This window comes from Ursus americanus, chromosome 7 (assembly GCF_024610735.1).
Source record: "Ursus americanus isolate L20-20 chromosome 7, mUrsAme1.1.p, whole genome shotgun sequence".
NCBI lineage: Eukaryota > Metazoa > Chordata > Mammalia > Carnivora > Ursidae > Ursus > Ursus americanus.
Window position 1 is genome coordinate 60,680,296 of NC_142133.1, and position 21,919 is coordinate 60,702,214.

Sequence of the window (21,919 nt, forward strand, 5' to 3'; positions counted from 1 at the left end):
GGAAAAAAGACAGTCTCTTCAATAAACGGTGCTGGGAAAATTGGACAGCTACATGCAAAAGAATGGAACTTGACCACTCTCTCACACCATACACAAAGATAAACTCCAAATGGATGAAAGACCTCGACGTGAGACAGGGATCCATCAAAATCCTAGAGGAGAACATAGGCAGCAACCTCTACGTCATCGGCCAGAGCAACCTTTTTCATGACACATCTCCAGAGGCAAGAGAAACAAAAGATAAAATGAACTTGTGGGACACCATCAAGATACAAAGCTTCTGCACAGCCAAGGAAATGGTCAAAAAAACTAAGAGGCCGCCCACAGAATGGGAGAAGATATTTGCAAATGATGCTACAGATAAAAGACTGGTATCCAAGTTCTACAAAGAACTTCTCAAATTCAATACACAAGAAACAAACAAATCATAAAATGGGCAGAAGATATGAACACACTTTTCCAATGAGGACATACAAATGGCTAGCAGACACATGAAAAAATGTTCAAAATCATTAGCCATCAGGGAAATTCAAATCAAAACCACACTAAGATACCACCTTACACCAGTTAGAATGGCAAAAATTGACAAGGCAAGAAACAACAATTGCTGGAGAGGATGTGGAGAAAGGGGATCCCTCCTACATTGTTGGTGGGAATGCAAGTTGGTACAGCCACTCTGGAAAACAGTGTGGAGGTCCCTTCAAAAGTTAAAAATTGAGCTACCCTATGACCCAGCCATTGCACTACTGGGTATTTACCCCAAAGATACAGACGTAGTGAAGAGAAGAGCCATATGCACCCCAATGTTCACAGCAGCAGCGTCCACAATAGCTAAATCGTGGAAGGAGCCGAGATGCCCTTCAACAGATGACTGGATTAAGAAGTTGTGGTCCATATATACAATGGAATATTACTCAGCTATCAACAAGAACGAGTTCTCAACATTTGCTGCAACATGGACGGCAATGGAGGAGATAATGCTAAGTGAAATAAGTCAAGCAGAGAAAGACAATTATCATATGGCTTCACTCATTTATGAAACATAAGAACTAGGAAGATCAGTAGGGGAAGAAAGGGATAAAGAAAGGGGGGTAATCAGAAGGGGGAATGAAGCATGAGAGACTATGGACTCTGAGAAACAAACTGAGGGCTTCAGAGGGGAGGGGGTGGGGGAATGGGAGAGGGTGATGATGGGAAGTAAGGAGGGCACGTATTGCATGGTGCACTGGGTGTTATACGCAACTAATGAGTCATCGAACTTTACATCAGAAACCAGGGATGTACTGTATAGTGACTAACAAAATATAATAAAAAACCATGAAAAAGAAAGAAGAAAAAAAAAAGAAAACAAGTGTACACAATGCAGATACACAGAAAAAAAAAACCAGGCCTAGTTATCCAATTAGCTGCTCATCTCCTATTTGCATTACCAAGTTACAGAGTATATTCAGTTATTTTGCCCTTTTTTCTCATTCAGGTCGGCACAACAGGTTTTGGCTTATAAACTGAACATCTAATTTCTTTTTTAAGATTTATCCACTTGTTTGAGAGAGAGAGCATGAGTGGGAAGGGCAGAGGAGAGGGGGGAGACAATCTCAAGCAGACTCTGCACTGAGCACAGAGCCCAAAGAGCGGTTCAATCTAGCAACCCTGAGATCAAGACCTGAGTCAAAACCAAGAGTGGCCACTCAACTGACAGTGCCACCCAGGAGCCCCTGTAATATCTAATTTCCACGGGATTAACAACAGCCTCAGTGAGAGGCAGGTATGGAGAAGGAGTGCAGGCTTAAGAGAAAAGGAAGGCTAAGCTCAGATTCCAAAATCTGCCACTTATGAAGGCTAATCAGTAAAGTGGTAAAAACAATTCATACTTTGTATGTTGTTAGATTAAAGAGATTATTAGATTAACAGATTAAAATGGAGGGGAGAGATCTCATAATTAGTTTTCAGAGAGAGAATATATGGCAGGAGTTGGAGAAGTTTCTTTCACCACATATAAAGTCCAAAGGGAGTATCTACTTGGAGATTTGCTTCAATGCAATAACTATTTATAATGAAAGGCTACAGGTCATTCATTTAGCAAAGATTTTGAGGATTTACCATGTGCCAGGCCTGTGCTAGGTGTTGGGGAGACCTCTGTAAACACTATAGACACAAGTCTGGTTCTTAAACAGCTTACAGTTTAGTAAGTGAAGTAAACTAGCAAATGGGATATCAGAGTAGTGTTGGGTGCCATCGGAGCACAGGAAAACACCCCAAATCTGAGAGGGAGGGAGCAGGGAAAGGTCAGCGTGGGAAGTAATCACCAAGGAAAAACCTGAAGAATAAGTAGGAGTGAGCTAAGGAGGACAAGTTCTAGACAGACAATAGCACATACAAAGGTCCTGAGGTGAAGCAATGCTGCAAAGCAGTTTCAATCTGGAGGAACTTTGAGCACAACCTCAACGAGCAAGTACAAAGGGGGACGAAGCAGAGATAAAAGAGTAAGGGGATAACGCGATTAGCAATGTAAGCAGGAGTCAGATCATGAAGTGGTCTGTAAACCATCCATGCTAAAGAGCTTCCCCCTGGAGACAAAGGGAATTTACTGAAGAGTGGGAATGACCTGATCAGATTTATTTTTCAAGAAGATCACTCTGACTGCATTGTGGGAAAAGAGTTTGGAAAATCTTTCACATCATATAAAGAAACTATTTTATATTTTTTTAAAGATTTTATTTATCTCTTTGACAGAGAGAGAGAAAGAGAGCACAAGTAGGCAGAGCAGCAGGCAGAGGGAGAAGGAGAAGCAGGTTTCCCGCTGAGCAGAGAGCCCAGTGCGGGACTCATTCCAGGACCCTGAGATCATGACCTGAGCCAAAGTCAGACGCTTACCTGACGGAGCCACCCAGGTGCCCCTAAAGAAACTATTTTAAAAGAAACCTTCTCCAGAGTGCCTGGGTGGCTCAGTCGGTTAAGCATCTGAATCGTAGTTTTGGCTCAGGTCATGATCTCAGGGTTCTGGGATCCAGCTCGGAATTGGGCTCCATGCTCAGTGAGGAGTCTGCTTGATGATTCTCTCTTGTCCTCACTGTCTACCCCTCCCCCTAGCTCGCATGCTCTTGCTGTAAAATAAATAAATAAATCTCAAAAAAAGAAACCTTTCCCCTACCCCCCCCTCAAAACCCAAACCAACTGCTAAAAGAATCTCGACTATTTTAGAAATAAAACATTTACTTGTAACTTAAAGGAAAACTTTTTAAGAGCTTTTGGCTACAATGACCTGCAAACATAGCAAAATAAAAGATAAGGCTATTAATCTCAGGTAAGCCTTGTTTGCTAGGAACAAGAGAAGAAAAGAGAGGTCCTACCCCTTACCATTCCACTCCCTTTACACCCACCTCTTGCAGGCAGTTTATACCAGCTCAATCTTTGTCTTTCATTTAGGGACCAAATTTATGCACCAAAATAAGAATTTGTCCATAGGCTTGGGGAAACTGCTAGAAGTGTGCCAGATAACTTTAAAAAACTAAATACTAACAGATGAGAACCTGTTCTTATCCCAAGGTCAAGCAGAATTAATCTAAGCTATTTTGCCAGTGGTCATTAAACCATAAGAATTTCTGTAAGTAGCGTCTAAATTAGAAAGTCTGAGACCCTACAACAATACGGTGCAAGCACCAGAACACAATAATTAGAATTAGACACTTTCTCGAATTTGCCTTTTAAAAATAAATCATGCCATTAAGCACTAAATGCGAGGATTAAAATTTCACAAACTTCTAGTTAAATCAAATGTGGTGACAACTACTGGCACGTGACCAAATACTGAAAGAATCTCAGCTGTTTTAGAAATAAAACATTTGCTTCCAGCTTGAAGCAAAACTTTTTAGGGTCTATGGTTAAACTGATCTGCAAATATAGCATAAGAGTAACAGGTAAGAGAAGTCTTTTATGTGACAAATGAAATGCTAAGTCAACCTTTAAAATAAAAAATTGGGGGGATATTTGGCTGAAACTCACAAAAGACTTTAAGACAAAGTAAATGACTACACATTCCTAAAAATTAAGATATGTACATTTTCTAGAATAATTAGAAACATGGAATTTATCATTATCATAAGACAATGCTTACAAGATCATGTGCCAATTAAAAAAACACTAATACTGCAACTACTTTGGAGGACAGAGTCAAATCCGTTCTCTGAAAGGAATCGATTCCTTATTTTTTTTCTTCTGCAATTAGAGAAAGTCTCTGCTTTCCACACTTTCTAAAAATAATTACGTAAATTTAGTATTTCAAAACATGCTTGGGAACTTGGGATTCAACAACTTAATTATTTCAAAAATCACTATTTCCAAAACTACTGTGATTTTATATACAGTTCATTTATTTAGTGACCAGCATAAAGGCCTAGCATAGTGAAGAATGACACAATGCGAAACACATCAGACTGGGAATCAAGATACTCATTCACCCATTTATTCCTTCGTTAAACAGCTGAGTCCTGCTTTAGTGCCAGGCCTACAGACACTAAAAAAATATTTAAGTCCTCAAAGAAACATAATAATATATTTCATCAAATTTGGGACACTATCAATCATAAGACTAACTCTTAACTAATAAAGAAAAAATGCTTTCAATTAAATGATGACATAATGCCTTGAATGAATCACATCAGCCTCTTGTTACTTTGATATTTTTAAAACCTATTCAGAAAAATTTGGCAGTTTTTCCTGCCTTCAATTCATTGCTTGACATTTTAAATGGCAACCATTCCCCCCTCCCCCGTCTCTATACAAAACATGCCTTCACCTACTCAGGGGTGTCCTCCTTGCTTGGCTCCCATAAAGCACTTAGTTGATATTTTTGAAAAAAAGTAAATGAAATTGTGATGATTTCTCTAAAGGCCAATGTTGACTTCATGAATACCAAATATACATCTCTCTACTTTGTTTCGGTCCTTTTCTGTGTGTTCAATGACTTTTTGTTTCAATGCCAAATCATAATAAAATCTTTCTTGACGATATTCTAAAGAGCAATTAAATCCACCATATGTAGCAATGATATGGTACGTAACTCTATTGAAATGACGACACTAAACGTAACTGCAACTACGTGTAGACACGCACAGGCAATGACAATCTACCCAGATGGCCACCCGACAGCCAGCAACTGGAAGACGCCATCAAGTGTCAGACACATTCCAAATTCAGAGTGAGAAAAATGTGTCTTAGAATCACAGCGGTGAGAGCAGCCAACACCCATGTCGCACTGTGAGGAAAGGACCATTCTACCTACTTGACAGACGTTACATCATGAAAACCTGTACAGAGGTAGATTAAGTGCCTGCAGATGAGGAAACTGAGTCATGGGCAGAGGGGGGTGAGCGTGGGTAACTTGCCCAATACCACAAAGCTAGCACGTGGCCAGGCTAGCATTTGAATTCATATAGCCTGGGCTGAGAGGCTCTGCTGTGAACCCCTGGGCGGTGTGGCCTCTTGAGCTAATAATCAGTAACCGGCTTTGTGACCTGAGGCAAATCACCAGAGACTCCTTTCCTTATTTCAAAACAGAGGAAGTGGAACATATGATTACGGAGTTCTTTCCTGGGATGAAAATATTAAAATTCTATAATCTTCCACAGTAAAATTTTATTCCCATGCTGGTTTCTCCTTACGCTAATACAATGCAAACCCTCACTGCCATTAGTGATTACTGAAAGGAATGTAACTTTTACTACTAGTCTAAAATGAGACATACTTCGGGAGATATTTAAGAAACAGACACACACGTGCTTGTACCACTATTTCCTTTTTTTTAGGGTGATGGCAAAAGGTTGACTATGGAAATAAATGAGCCAATGTGTGGGTTTTACTCTGCTTGTCTACTATACTTATGATAGAAATTTAGTCATTTCAAAATTTAATCCAAAATTAACATATGACTTCAATGTGTCAGTTTCAACAGATACTCACAATGCAGAACTCCCTATTCTTTAAAAATTTTGTTCATTTATGGGGGGGGAACCAACAAATTAATAACAGATACGAATATTGCAACATTTTTCCTCTTGAGCCAGTTTAAGGCTGGAATTAAATATGCATTACACACTTGACAACTCTTCTGCCCTAAGGACGGTGGGGGCCACACCCTTTAGATTTCCTTCTACAGGCCCAGCCAGCTGCTCTCCGTCCTAGGTAACCTCCCTTAAGCCCCACAAACTCTGATCATCAGGCAACCCAGTGAGGCTTAAAATAATTCCTAACATTTCACTCTGAAGTTGTCCTCAGGAGGAGAGTTAGCAAAGGAAAAAGATCAAAATACGGAGTCTTCAACACTTTCATTATTCATTCCTAAACATCATACATCGTATCAGTTTTGGCTTGCTTTTCTCTTTACATATACACATACATGTATACACATAAAATTATTTGCCCCAACAAAAATCAGAGAAAACATTAAAAAGATTTCTGGGGGAAAAGTGAAAAAGAGAATATAAGTGAACTACTAGCAAAAATGGGCTTAGAAAAACAAAACAAGTGAGAAAGATGCCCCAAGACAGAAGGCTCTCATCAGTACACAGAATATTCCTTTACATACCTTTCCGTGCTGCCCTGCTCTCTCGTAACAAATGACAACATCTTCCCACATTTCTAGCTTCTCAAATATCTGAAGGGCTGAACTCGTGCATCCCAGCTCAAAGAGAAAGCCTGCAAGTTGGCGCTAGAAGAATCAAGTTAAAATAATGAACATTTCTTTATGTAAAGAGATTCCTCTTTCACTAGGCGGGTGCACTAACATGCCATTTTAAGGCTCTGCTTATGTAATAAATACATCATTTCTACAATTTGACCTCAACTAATTAGAAATCTGCAATGATTCAATACTTTCCTGTTTACTTTAGCAAGTTTCTTCATAGAGGGTAAGGAATTAAAACACTGTCATATAGGAACTTCCCAAAACACTCAATATATCCATTTTTTCCTAAGAACTCAGAAGAACTTAAAAGGCAAAATCAGTATTTCTTTCTTACGTAGAGATTCTGTGACCATCTCTGATTTGTAAAGCTGAGATCCAATAAATCAACTTAAAAAACTCTAGTTAGAATACCTCTGGTATCAAAAAGAGAAGTGTTGGCGGGGATGTGGAGAAGAGGGAACCCTCGTGCACTGTTGGTGGCAATGTCAATGGAAAACAGTATGAAGGCTCCTCAAAAAATAAATATGGACCTACTAAGTGAGCCAGCAATTCCACTTCTGGGCCTTTATTCAAAGAAAATGAAAATATTCACTTAAAAAAATATCTCCACCCACATGTTCATTATAGCATTATTTACAATAACTGACACATAGAAGCAGCCTAAGTGTCCATCAAGGGATGAATGGGTAAAGAAATTGTAGTGTGTGTGTACACACAACAGACACAACACACACACGCGCGTATGCGCACGAGTGGAATATTATTCAGCCACAAAAAAGAATGAAATCTTACCATCTGTGACAACACGGATGGACCTGCTGGGCATTATGCAAAGTGAAATAAATCAGACAGAGAAAAACAAATACAGTACGAATCTGACGTACATGAGGAATCTAAAAAAATCAAATTCATAGAAACAGAACAGACTGGTGGCTGCCCGAGGTTGAGGGGTGCTGGTGAGAGAAATGGATGAAGGTGGTCAAAAAATACAAATTTCCAGTTATAAGTAAGTTCTAAGGATGTCACGTACAGCATGCTGACTAGAGTTAACAATACTGTATTGTATATTTGAAAGATGTGAAGAAAATAGATCTTAAAAGCTCTCACCACAAGGAAAAAAATTGTAATTATGTGAGGAGATGGGTATTAACTAAATTCAATGTGGTGACCATTTCACAATATATGGATATATCAAATCATTATGTTGTATACCTAAAACTAATACAATGTTATGTGTCAGCTGTATCTCAAACTGGGAAAAAATGAAATTGAACCTCAAATAAACAAATAATAAAAACTTGAAGCAGTTGACATAAATGACAAAAATCTATGCATTAGCACTTGGGCACTTTATTAATGAAAGCATCTCTGGGTCTTTCTCACTCCCATCTACCTAGATTTATTTAGAACACATTCTAAAAAACTTAACTATTTTATTTCCCAGCCTTGGCAGATAAAAAAGGGGGCAAATTGTGATAAGGTTATTGAAAGTTAAACATATTAAAAAAGTAAATATATTGTGGTTTATAAGTGGTCCATCCTGCAGGAATGGAAAAAAATACTAAAAAGGTTTAAAAAGTGAGGTTCAGGACGCTTGGCTGGCTCAGTCAGTAGACCATGTGACTCTTGAGCTCAGGGTGATGAGTTCAAGCCCCACTCTGGGTGAAGAGCTTACTTTAAAAAAAAAAAGTGGGTGAAGTTCTTGAGTAATGCATGGTTTCATATTAGTGAGAACTGTGTTGTTTTCTCTTAAATACAATTTTACTGCTCTTTCAAAATTCAATACATATTTAAGAGTTAAGAAGCCAGTGGATGGAAAATCTAGGTTGACAAAATTAGAAAGTAAAATGAAATGTACCTGAAAGTTATAAGCTAATATATTTTAAAAAATAAGTAAAGGGAATGATCTAATTCTTCCATATGCCATGAATCAGGGGAACTTGGCTATTTTAAGATATTTGGACATTTTAAAAAACTGAATATCGCATATGGGAGCTGGAATAAATCTTAGTGCTCACACGGTAAGTAGTTTAATCTTTTCATTGAATAGACAAGGAAAGTTATGGCACCTAAGCTGTTAGGGTTAGCTAGAGGCAAAGACTGATTCTCTTTTTACAATAAACTATGCTACTACTTTTTGATCTTTAAAAATAATACATAAAGAAACGGTCATTCGCTACAATGAAAGAAAAAATGATTTAAATTGTTAATGAAACAGGATGTTTATCTAACTGCCTAAAGATCCTAAAATCCACAGCTTCCTAAACAGATAAGATAAACATTGTGCCTAAATTCTATTTGAAAAGTATTTAATTTTCCTAATGCTTCTATTCAGAAACAGACTGAAAGCTAAACCCTCAACATACATGCTTTGTTATAATAATAGCTCAGAATCTGAGATGTTTATCCATCACAAACTACATAGGACAAGGCACTTAATTTCATAGATCGGGGTCAAAAACATGCCAAAAAGTTCCAGCTGTTAACACCTTCTTGATAAAGAAGGCACTCCTTTTGAGATAATATAACAAAGCTTTTTATTTGCCTGTTATATCGAGACTCCTTCAATAAAGTGAATTCCAGTATGTAATAAATCCCCTACTTTACTCCGTGCTTAAGAATAGGACATACTCGAAGAAATCTAACAGTAGGGATTCAGCGTCACTGAATGGTGGGTTGGCACTTACAATTCTAAATCACTACCTATGTAATCCATGAGAGGACAGGAAGCTGGCTGAAATGACAAGTTACTAAATTATATAGAAATTTCTGCCCGTCACCATTTCACTCTACTAAACTTCTAAGTGCCATAGCTTCCTCATCTATAAAATGGGGATATTTCACACAATTGTTGCAATAAAGTAAGATAATGTGTGCAAAATGCAGAACAAAACGCATGCGTCATACTAAGCATGCAATAAAAGCTGGTTGTCATTAGCTCGCATAACTACAACCCAACGAAGAGACAAGGAAAGGAGGGAAACTAGACTAACAATTGGGAAACCAGAGATCTACTTCATGACCAGCTGTGTGATCAACACTGGAGAAGTGTAGTTCATTGCACTGGGCCTCAGTTTTCTTCTCTGTAATATTAAGAAACCAGACCAGGTGTCTAAGTCGCCTTCAGTGCTAAAATTTTACAAAATAGGGGAATGACACCCATAACACGGGCCTGAATCTCCATCCCAATAGGGAGCTTTCGGAGCTACACAGGTCTTCTTACATCCCAGAAAAAGAACAACGGTACCTCACCATACCGAGCAAGAAACAAATGCTTTAAGTTGTTTTTGTAAACAACTCGGTTAAAAGGTTCATTCTCAAGCAGAAGGTCCTAACGGGCTTTTAAAGTTATTTTGAAAATGAAAGCTTCTGTGGTTCTCCCACTACTTAATTTCAAGGATTCTAATTTAATCTTGTTTTAAATTCTTTTAAAAATGTTTTCAAAGTTTAATATCATTTTAGCCAAAAGAGCATTTTGAAGTAATTGGCAATCCCCAGCTAGATACTTTTATTCTATTTGAAAACTCGAACATAAATTGAAAAATCAGGTATTTATCTTTCAAAAGCAAAGTATTTTCCATACCCAATGACAAACAGCAACAAAAATACCTGAACAGCCCAGTGAGGGAGTACTTGACAGCAATAGAAAATCTTCAGACGTTCCAATACAGATGTAGTCTTGTCTTCAAATTGGTCTGCAAGAGCCTTAAGAGGACATATCATAATCAGAATCTATATGTGTAATAACTTTTTTTTAAAAAGATTTTATTTATCTATTTGACAGAGAGAGAGAACACAAGCAAGGGAGTGGCAGGCAGAGGGAGAAGGAGAAGCAGGCTTTCTGCTGAGCAGGGAGCCCGATATGAGGCTCAATCCCAGGACTCTGAGATCATGACCTGAGCTGGAGGCAGACGCATAACTGACTGAGCCACCCAGGTGCCTCTGTAATAACTTTTAATATTAATAAGGCTCTTACTGAAGAGTTATACAAATGGACATATAAACAATAAAGAACACAAGTCACTTTTTCTTTTAAAGATTTTTTATGTATTCATTTGAGAGCGAGAGAGAGCACACAAGCAGGGGGAGGGTCAGAGGGAGAGGCATAAGCAGACTCCCCACTGAGCGGGACACCGGATGCATGGCTTGATCCCAGGACCCTGGGATCATGACCTGAGCTGAAGGCAAACGCTTAACCTACTGAGCCACCCAGGTGTCCCCACAAGTCACTTTGATAAGGTGATGAAATGTGTGAATTTTTTCTTGAATTTCTTCAACCATTTAAAAAACTTTAAAATTAACCAACATTAACATAAACATGTACATTAAAAGCTTGTCCATAAAATAGTTTTTAAAACTAAGATTCCCTATAATGATTCATTCAAAGAACTAGCCTAAATTTACCAGGCTTTTTACTTTTTCTAAGAAAAACTGTTCTGTAGCCTATCTATCTCACAACCATAATTTACTTCGACAATGGCACTTGCTAATATAAATCAGAGAAAAGTTATATGCAGAACTTCATTTAGGACTATTTTCTCAGGAATAAAGTGAAAGCAAAAGGTGGGTCTATTTGGTCACAGAGAGCAAGTTTTCTTCCTCTTCAGCAATAGAGCTCTAAGGCAGGACGTTCACTCGTGCGAGACCATCCTTGAGATGCAGTGGTCAGCTACAAGGTGCACGCAATGAAGAAGCCCTCTGCTGTACTGAATTCCTACAATGAATAACTGATCTCCTAAAACTACACCAAGAAGCAGACCACTAAGACCAAGACAGTGGACTCTGAGAAAAGGTACCAAGGCCAACGGCAAAGTCAAAGGCTGGCACGATCCAGCAATCAAATTATCAGTCATCAAAAGAGCTCACATATTCAACATCAAAATGAACGCAGCTGCGCTCTGAGGTCCTAAGCAAATGCATGTACAACAGCCCCATTCCCACGATCACCTTCACCTGCCTCTTAATATGTTATTCAGTTTATCCTAAGTATATATATTTTGTCTGACACATACTTATACCTTCTCTCAACTATGAATTATCATGACCTTTTCTGCACAATGCAGTACTCAATTTTTCTTTCTTTCTTTCTTTTTTTTTTTTTTTTGCCAGTTGACTGGTTTTCACAAGCCTATCTTATGAGGATTTCACGGTAATGAGAGGTCAATGTTAATTTTCTGATGTCAATGCACATAGTGGGATCATGTAGGAGAAGGTCCTTGTATTTGAGGACAAGGAAGTACCATGTTGGCAACTTACTTTCCAATAATTTAGGATACCAAAAAACAGCTGCACTGTACTTAAAACTTTTCGGTAAGTTTGAAATTGTTTCAGATTTTTATGAAATGAATTTGTAAAATCGAAAACCTCAAAAAAAAGTAAGAGATAGCAAGTCTAACTTCCTCAGAAGAAAGAAAACAACGAAGAGTCTAACATATCCCAGTACAAACCCAAGACAAGGAGATCAGTTTCTAAGCAGGGAAACTGCTCCTAAATTGGAGGTTTTCTGTATTTTACTAGGTGGGAGATACATCTGTTAGCCTAAGAATATCCTGTAGAATGAGAAAATACTCATTACATCACTTCTTTGACAATCCAAGATGTTATTCAATCAAGTCCATCAGAACAAACTGAGACATAACCAGACTCTTAAACCATCTTGGTAAAAATATTTTTAAAGCTTTCTGGCCTTACTTCAGAGAAACTTAATAGTAAAAAGGTTGCATGCTTCTGCCCAAAGCTGTTTAGTTGTAGGAGAGAGAGAAGAAAAACTTCTAGCTGAATACATATGGTTATAATACATAAATAAAAGGTTCACTGAATTAATTCATCAAAAGGGGGCAAATTTTTCCTTTTATATCTATTTTCTTCTTAGAAAGAAAAAATAACCAATGCTTATTTAATAATAATAATAATAATAATAATAATAATAATAATAAAGGCCCAAATCAACATCACAACACCTACTTTTATGAAGTCCTAATTACACGAAAAACACTTTATTTTCAAACAAAACTCATGTTGCTTGCTGTAGGTGCTGCCTCTAGCTTAAATATAGCAAATGCTCAGTAAAAATTTCTTAATATATTAAGGATCAGATGATCTCAGAGTATCTAAGCATCTCTGATATTCTCAGATACTCCCCCAAATCACAAAGACCACAGGAGAGAGATCAAAAAACCAACATTATCTGAGCTGGATTCCGTGAATAAGCCCCTGCACAAGAACAGTCATGCTTCATAAGAACTTGATTAGGCCATAAGTATGTAACGATTATGACAGAATCTTAACCTATCTTCGCTCCTGCACAAAATGTACTTCTTCCTACTTTAAGCATGACAGCCACCTAAATAAGATCTACCTACCCATAAAATTAAGAACATTAAATTAGTATACAAAAGAAAGGGATGACGGGGTGCTGTAATTGCCTATATCCTCTACTGAAGTACTCTTTTCTATTTGCTAATTCACTACAAAGATAGGGACATCTCTAGATTTCTCCGAGCAGGATTTCTTTTAGCAACTCATTCTGAAATAATTCCATTATATCTAAACAAACTGGAGTCCTTTACAGGCATGGTAAATAATTCCACTGTATACAAATAGACTCAAGTGTTTTACAGGAGAAACCACGCTAGTAAGCATAAGTGACCTGGATTCTGTTCTAGGTTTATCTCCAAAAAGCAAGTTATTAAACCACAAAGGCATCCATCTGTGAAAGGATCTTTGCATTCAATGGGTATATGGCTTTATCAAAAGAGTACTTTGTCTCATTTCAAGCATTTGAGGTTTGTTAGCTAGTTATAGGCACCATCAACTGAATGCAAATTTCCTTAGAGGTAAACCAAATGCCCAGATAGTTTGGAAGACAATGGTAGGATGTTCAGCACCAGGAGATGGGAATGAAGGAAGGTGGTGCCCCAGTTACTACTGTGTGGATCTATGTGCATGAACACGGGCATAAAGAGTGCACTCCGTGAGAAATGGGCCCTTTGCAAGCTTTCATGTACTTCCAGAGATGTAGGTAACTGGTCTCTAACCCAGTGTCCTACCCTTGCACCGTTTTCTCTGTCTAGTTTCTAAATTCATGATTTTCACACCTGAAAGTCATAGGCACCTGGTGATAAGTTAAAACTGGTATGAGGAGATGATCTTTAAGGAATGATGGCAATGCCAAAAACAGACAAAGACAAGCAAATATACCCTAAATCAACCATTAAGAATTGGATCATTGAGAACTGAAAGCAAGTATTTATTCTCCAGGAGGGTGATGGAAGAGATGCGGATGAATGGAAGAGATGCGGATGAATGGAAAAGATGATGAGTAAGGAGTGAGGAATAGTCTAGGGCTCCGTCCAGAGGTGGGGAAGAGCCAAGTCACAGAAAATCCAGGTATAACTGCTGGGACACACCGACGATGACTTCATGATGTATATATTGTTAAGATATGATACTGTTATCAAGTTTTAAGGCTCCCTTTTAATGTCATTTTCTCCCCCAAATGCCACCTCAAAGCATTTAGACTTTGAGTGTCCTTTGAGAAAACGTACTCGTGCATACAGATTCCCTAACCTCATCTAAAAACCACTCTCAAACCTTTCAGGGGCCACAGTGCCACAGGTCAGGAGATATTTCTATGGAATAGGGAATAAAAGAATAAGACCACAGAAAGCAATGATGTCCCCTGTCTTTTCACAGATCCGTTTTCAGTAGAGAAAGAACTTCCACAAAAAACTAGGGAAGATCAAGCCTACATTTTAAAATTAGCACATGGAGAATGATTTAGTATAGAAGGACAATTCTGAACAAGGTCTGGTATGATTTAGACTTTATTTATGTGCTCATATCTAGAAGTATGGCACACATATCTTCAAAAGAACAGAGCTAGTCCCTAAGGACCGACCCTTTCACTGAAGGCTATTCATTCTTGCTAGCGTGATATCAAAGTGTTTATCGTATTTCTGAAGAGCCAAGTAGAAATTAGCCGATAATCTAAAAGGTATGATTGATCATATGCCAAATCACCTTGCTTTGTTGTACAATCTCTGTGCATGTGTGTGTGTATGTATGTGTATAAAGGAGGATTGGATTTATTATAAAAATATGTACTTAATCAAATATATCCAACAATTGGGCTGAATAGTTTCCTTTGACAGGAGTCTGCAGTCATTCAGCTATGATTTACAAATAGAGTAGTCAAGCTAACTGCAGCCTCAAACCCCCAAGTCCAAGAAAATTTCCAGTAAGATCAAAGGGAACGAGAATTAAACCTATTATAAATAGTACGTATCGACAACACCATTAAACCTATTGTTAGACCAACTTTACCTCATGTGTAGGAAACTGAAGCTCGGAGAAATAAAAATGACTTGCCCAAAGTCATAAAACTATGAAAAAAATAGGCTGCCTGATTCCAAAGACCAAGTTGACAGCTTCATTAAAACTGTACCTTATAAATACTAAGCAGAAAATTATCAGAGCTGTGAAAACAAAAAGCACCCTCTCAGTGGAAAAATATTCAGAACTACATAACTGGTTTTTTCCCCCCACCTAAATCCCATAACACAGAAGTCCGGGCATGGCCTGCTCAAGAACTTCACTTACTGCTTCCTGTTCTAGACACAGAAAAAGCCTTAGTGGGTGGGCTGGTAGAAACTAGGTCTACTAATGGGGGCTGGGAGAACCTAGATGTCTTTTTTTGATTCCAGACCAAAGAGATGAACATAAAAAGGCAGTAATCAAGAAAGTCCAGATAGCCACTTGGGAGCATTCCTCTTCGTCATAACTTAGATCAGCAGTTCTTAAACTATCTGGTTTCAGGATGACTTTCAACTCATAAATTATTAGGGACTCCAAAGTGCTTTTGTTTATGTGGGCTATAATCTATCAACACTTACCATATTAGAAATTACAACAAAGAAATATTTAAATATTTATTAATCCATTTTAAAATAAAATAATAGATGTACTATATTAACATAAATACAATGTTTTTAGGAAAAACAACTTTTTCAAGTCTTGAAAAAACTGACCATGTCTTACATTTTTGGACATCTCTTTAATGTCTCACATTTCAACAGATGACATCATATCTGCTTCTATTGTCAATCTGTGGCAATATGATATTTTGACTGAAGTCTAGGAAGAAAATTTGGCCTCATACAGCTATGTGGTTGGAAAAAGGAGGAGTATGTTAACAGCTTTGCAGTTAATTGTAGATATGATTCTTTGATACTACACCAAAATTCAACATGTGGTGGCTTCTTAGCATTACTTGCAATGTGGAATTTTAAATCCTATCGATGAACTTTTCTTTGTTACAGTAAAATCCACTGGTAAAAAAACAAACAAACAAACAAAAAAAAACCACTCACTGGTCTACCTTGAACCTTGAATGGATCTTTTACAGACGCTTGATTTTTTTTAACATCCTGTATTAGTCATTTGGAAAATGTACAGATCTTCCACATGTTGACATATTTGACATAATACTAAAAAATTATATGCCTTAATATCACCAACATCTCATGAGAAAACTCTCATCCAAATACCTGAAGTATTGGGAAACTGTCAAGTTCATAGTTGTAGATACAAGTTTCCCAAAACTCTCATTTTTTTTTCTTAAAAGCTCAAGATTTTATCATTGGTAACAAATTATTGTCACTTAACTCTCCTTGAAGTGATGAGCTCACTCCGTGGTTTGTATGTCTGAGAAAATTTCCGCCAGCTACCTAAGTTTGAATACCCCAAGTGTGTCAGCAGTTCTTTCAAGACAAGATAATGTTCCATGAGCAAAGCAGGCAGCTCAGCTGTTTCCTGAGATGACCACTGTACGTTAGCATGCGGCCCAAGTGTTTTCTAAGTACTTCCCATTTCATCACATAGAATATCAAAAAAGATACACTGTCAAGGGTAAAGATTTAATAATATAATATTTACCGCTTTATCAAAGGCAATTATAAATAACACTTTTTCTTTTTGAAATTACGAATGTGTGGCGGTGAAGCATATGATGACTGTCAGTGTGGTTTGGCGCACCCACCTTGATTCAGGTGAGGGGGTCAGCAGTTTGACCCTCCCACCCCACCACGGCTTCTACTGATTCAGTATGAACAGAGTGAAAAGGTAAGTAATATCCCAGTATTATTACAGAGAATATCCACAGGATATTCTGAAATGGTCTGGGGACCCCCAGGGTTCCACAAATCACCCTTTGAAAACTGCTGACTTAGAACTGTCAGATGCACTGTCTTGAATGCCGTCCCCACATCTGCCCACCTCCAATTTTCTCCCCAAACTTCTCCATGCTTAGTGTTTAAAGAAATACTTAAGGGGGCGCAGAGGGTGAGGAAGAGAGAAAATCTCAAGCAGGCTTCACGCCCAATGCGGAGCCTGATGCGGGGCTCGATCTCACAACCCTGAGATCATGACCTGAGCAGAAATCAAGAGTCCGACTGAGCCACCCATGCACCTCAGGAAATACTCAGAAGTTCTTTTTCATCATCTCATCTTTAAAAATTAGGAAATGAGAACACAAATCAGCCTGCAAGGATTATGAGAGCGCAAAGAATAACAAATATTTATAATTAAAACCTAAGTAGAAGTTTTAAACTCCTAGTATCAACTTTTCTAAAAAGGTTAAAGTGGTTAAGTTTAATGATAAATACACCCTACCTTCCTCAGTAGGTGTCAATGCAAAGCTCCTGTTTGTCAGAGCTCAACGTCAATGGGCCCCAGATTCTGTGACACTTAATAACACTCACATCTAAGGTTCCTCCTGGCACTCGCCCTCCTGTTAAATCACGACACTGGCCTCCAGGCCTCGGTAAATGCCCTTTTGGCCTCTGCTCTCCAAGTACAGGGCCTGAGACAGAAAAACATCTGGAGCTACTAAAGATTAACAGCCGACCTCTGCCTAAGGCCGTCTTTCTCAGAAGCGCTAATAATCACCACCCCCTCACACTGACCCCGAATCAGTCCCTCAGGGCTGGGCTGCAGAGCTATATTTTAACAAGCACCTCAGAAGTGGTTCACATGTTCAGGCAAGTTTGGGAAATGTTGCATAAGGCTGTTAGGATATGCACAGGGTGTTCTCCCAGGGAAAACTGATGTGTCCGTTCAGTCAACACAATCCGACTCCGTCTAGACAACTTAAATGTGTCCCCGCCTGGAATCTAACTGGAGTTATCATTTAGTGCCACCTTTGGAAGCGGGCGTCCTTTCTTCCATCCCTTTACTAAAGCTCCTTTGCTGTTACCTATTTTTTACATTTCTGTAACTTTCTAGAGTTTTTAATTTTTTTTTTACTATTAATAATAAAGTTCATTTTTATGCTGTATATCACTTGCCCCACTCTTTTATTCCACTCATCTATGAACTAATCATCACCTATTTTGTACCAAACTATTCTGATGAAACCCTTTTCCTGGTTTCAGCCTCAGGCCTCACAGCAGCTCCTTTGCTTGGCCTTGACGTGACAGAAGCCAATTCTCGCCCACCTGTGTGTTCTCTTCTCTCACAGCACCTCATCCTGAGAGTGAGCATTCCATTTCCTTCCCCCTTCACCTAAATTGCTGGCCTTGAGAGGCAGGGTTCTGCAACCCAAGCCTTCCTCACAAAAGCCTACATTCACTGTTTCCTGCCTTTGCTCATTCAATTCCTTTCCTCTAGATGATGCCAGTTCTCGCAACTTCCTTAGAACACGACAGCATGATAGATTAACTTGGAAAGCATGGACTTCAAAATCCAAGCGAGACCTGGTTTGAATTCCAGCTGAGCTATAAGACCTTAGATAGGTCATTAAAATTTCCATCCTTCATTTCCCTCATTAGTAAAAATGTAGATAATGCCTATATGCTAGGATTATTTAGCACCTGGCATATAAACGTTCAGTAAACAGTAGTAACTATACACAATTCTAAATAAACAGTAGTTAATCATAACCATTCCAACATATAAAAGCAGCAATAGTCACACGAGCAAATCCTAGTATACTTTTCAGTAACTTCCAAACGCTGCCAATGGTTACTAACGCAGGTGAAGTACAGACCTAGAATGGACGTGTTTTCATCTTTCAATTTTTAAGAAACTCAATGGCATGACTCAGTATATTAAATGATAAGCACTGTAATTATCCCAAAGTTTTCAATGTTCCAGGTAGTAATGACTGCTTTTAGTAAGTTACATGAAGGACCAGGCAATGTTTTCTCGTACCTACACTTTCCCTACTGTTAAGAGAGGATGATAATAGCAGTCAAGATTTACTGAGGGTTTACTATGTGTCAGGCTCTATTCCAAGCGTTTCACAAACATCAACTCATTTAATCCCTCAACATGTGTGTGAGGTAGGCCCCACTTACTGCTCCATTTGCTCTACAAAGAGAGGAGAAGCGAAGCACAAGGTTAGGGGGCTTAACCTTGGTTATAGTATATAATCTCTCTTCCTCTTGGATTGTGAGGCCTGTGGACAACGAAAGCTGGTGCTTTTCAGACAACAGACATTCTGATACTGAAGCAGGCAGCAAAAAGCAGAGATGGGAGAACGCGGGCGAGAAAAGACAGAAAGAGAAAGAGCTGATGATCGACTTGAGCCCCTGAATCCAGCTGTCACTGAGACTGGAATACCCCATGATTTCCCAGTCACAATGGCCAGTACATTTCCTTTCTTAGAGCCAGACTGAATGTGGTTTCTGCCCCTCACAATGAAAAGACTTCTTACTGAAACCTGTTCTTAAATTTTACTGAAGTAGAAGGGTAAAGGGTTTGAAAAGCTCTAAACTTCAATCTATCTTTATAAGCACCTTTGATTCAAGAGAAGAATGTGGAAAAATATTCCATGTTCATGGATCGGAAGAATTAACAGTGAAAATGTCCATGCTACCCAGAGCAATCTACACTTTCAATGCTATCCCGATCAAAATACCAATGACATTTTTCAAAGAACTGGAAAAAACAGCCCTTAAATTTGTGTGGAACCAGAAAAGGCCCCAAATCTCCAAGGAACTGTTGAAAAGCAAAAACAAAGCTGGGGGCATCACAATGCCGGATTTCGAGCTGTACTACAAAGCTGTGATCACAAAGACAGCATGGTACTGGCACAAAACAGACACACAGACCAATGGAACAGAATAGAGAACCCAGAAATGGACCCTCGGCTCTTTGGGCAACTAATCTTTGACAAAGCAGGAAAAAACATCCAGTGGAAAAAAGACAGTCTCTTCAATAAATGGTGCTGGGAAAATTGGACAGCTACATGCAAAAGAATGAAACTTGACCACTCTCTCACACCATACACAAAGATAAACTCCAAATGGATGAAAGACCTCGATGTGAGACAGGAATCCATCAAAATCCTAGAGGAGAACATAGGCAGCAACCTCTACGACATTGGCCACAGCAACCTTTTTCATGACACATCTCCAGAGGCAAGAGAAACAAAAGATAAAATGAACTTGTGGGACCTCATCAAGATAAAAAGCTTCTGCACAGCCAAGGAAACAGCCAAAAAAACTAAGAGGCAGCCCACGGAATGGGAGAATATATTTGCAAATGATACTACAGATAAAAGACTTGTATCCAGGGTGCCTGGGTGGCGCAGTCGTTAAGCGTCTGCCTTTGGCTCAGGGCGTGATCCCAGCGTTCTGGGATCGAGCCCCACATCAGGCTTCTCTTCTATGAGCCTGCTTCTTCCTCTCCCACTCCCCCTGCTTGTGTTCCCTCTCTTGCTGGCTGTCTCTGTCAAATAAATAAATAAAATCTTAAAAAAAAAAAAAAAAGACTGGTATCCAAGATCTACAAAGAACTTCTCAAACTCAATACGCGAGAAACAAATAAACAAATCATAAAATGGGCAGAAGATATAAACAGACACTTTTCCAATGAGGACGTACAAATGGCTAACAGACACATGAAAAAATGTTCAAAATCATTAGCCATCAGGGAAATTCAAATCAAAACCACACTAAGATACCACCTTACGCCAGTTAGAATGGCAAAAATTGACAAGGCAAGAAACACCAAATGTTGGAGAGGATGTGGAGAAAGGGGATCCCTCCTACATTGTTGATGGGAATGCAAGTTGGTACAGCCACTCTGGAAAACAGTGTGGAGGTCCCTTCAAAAGTTAAAAATTGAGCTACCCTATGATCCAGCCATTGCACTACTGGGTATTTACCCCAAAGATACAGATGTAGTGAAGAGAAGGGCCATATGCACCCCAATGTTCATAGCAGCATTGTCCACAATAGCTAAATCATGGAAGGAGCCGAGATGCCCTTCAACAGATGACTGGATTAAGAAGTTGTGGTCCATTTATACAATGGAATATTACTCAGCTATCAAAAAGAATGATTTCTCAACATTTGCTGCAACATGGACGGCACTGGAGGAGATAATGCTAAGTGAAATAAGTCAAGCAGAGAAAGACAATAATCATATGGTTTCACTCATTTATAGAACATAAGAAGTAGGAAGATCGGTAGGAGAAGAAAGGGATAAAGAAAGGGGAGGTAATCAGAAGGGGGAATGAAGCATGAGAGACTATGGACTCTGCGAACAAACTGAGGGCTTCAGAGGGGAGGGGCTGGGGGAATGGGATAGGCTGGTGATGGGTAGTAAGGAGGGCACGTATTGCATGGTGCACTGGGTGTTATACGCAAGTAATGAATCATGGAACTTTACATCAAAAACCAGGGATGTGGGGTGCCTGGGTGGCACAGCGGTCGAGTGTCTGCCTTCGGCTCAGGGCACGATCCCGGCGTTATGGGATCAAGCCCCACATCAGGCTCTTCTGCTATGAGCCTGCTTCTTCCTCTCCCACTCCCCCTGCTTGTGTTCCCTCTCTCGCTGGCTGTCTCTATTGCTGTCTAATAAATAAATAAAATCTTTAGAAAAAACAAAACAAAACCAGGGGTGTACTGTATGGTGACTAACATAATATAATAAAAAATATTATTATAATTAAAATAAATAAATAAATAATAAAAAATTAAATAAAAAAATCTTTTAAGAAAGAAAATAAATAAATAAAATAAATGTAAAAATCAAATGCAATTTCTCAAATTTTGAAGCCATACCCACTCCTTAGGCAAGCCCAGTACAGCCACAGACAGTGGGAATTACTAGACCATGTGCCCCACAAGGGCACACACTCTCCACTGACACAAAAAGTCACACATCAAGGTCAATACGAAGCCTACCAAGTACAATGCATGAGGATGTGTTTTTATGAAGATATATATA

The 21,919-nt window shown here is 38.8% G+C and overlaps 1 protein-coding gene across 2 annotated transcripts in view; it reads right to left on the minus strand.

The window, feature by feature from the left end:
• Nucleotides 1–21,919, minus strand: part of TTC27 (tetratricopeptide repeat domain 27) — a 174,465-nt gene that overhangs the window by 72,689 nt on the left and 79,857 nt on the right. Inside the window, exons 11-12 of one of the 2 annotated variants that reach the window (XM_045809106.2) lie at nucleotides 10,292–10,387; nucleotides 6,584–6,706 (exon numbers count right to left, since the gene is read on the minus strand). In XM_045809106.2, coding sequence (XP_045665062.1) covers nucleotides 6,584–6,706; nucleotides 10,292–10,387 — 219 coding nt within the window. The remainder of the gene's footprint in view (nucleotides 1–6,583; nucleotides 6,707–10,291; nucleotides 10,388–21,919) is intronic. The other variant, XM_087863743.1, reaches the window with a different exon arrangement.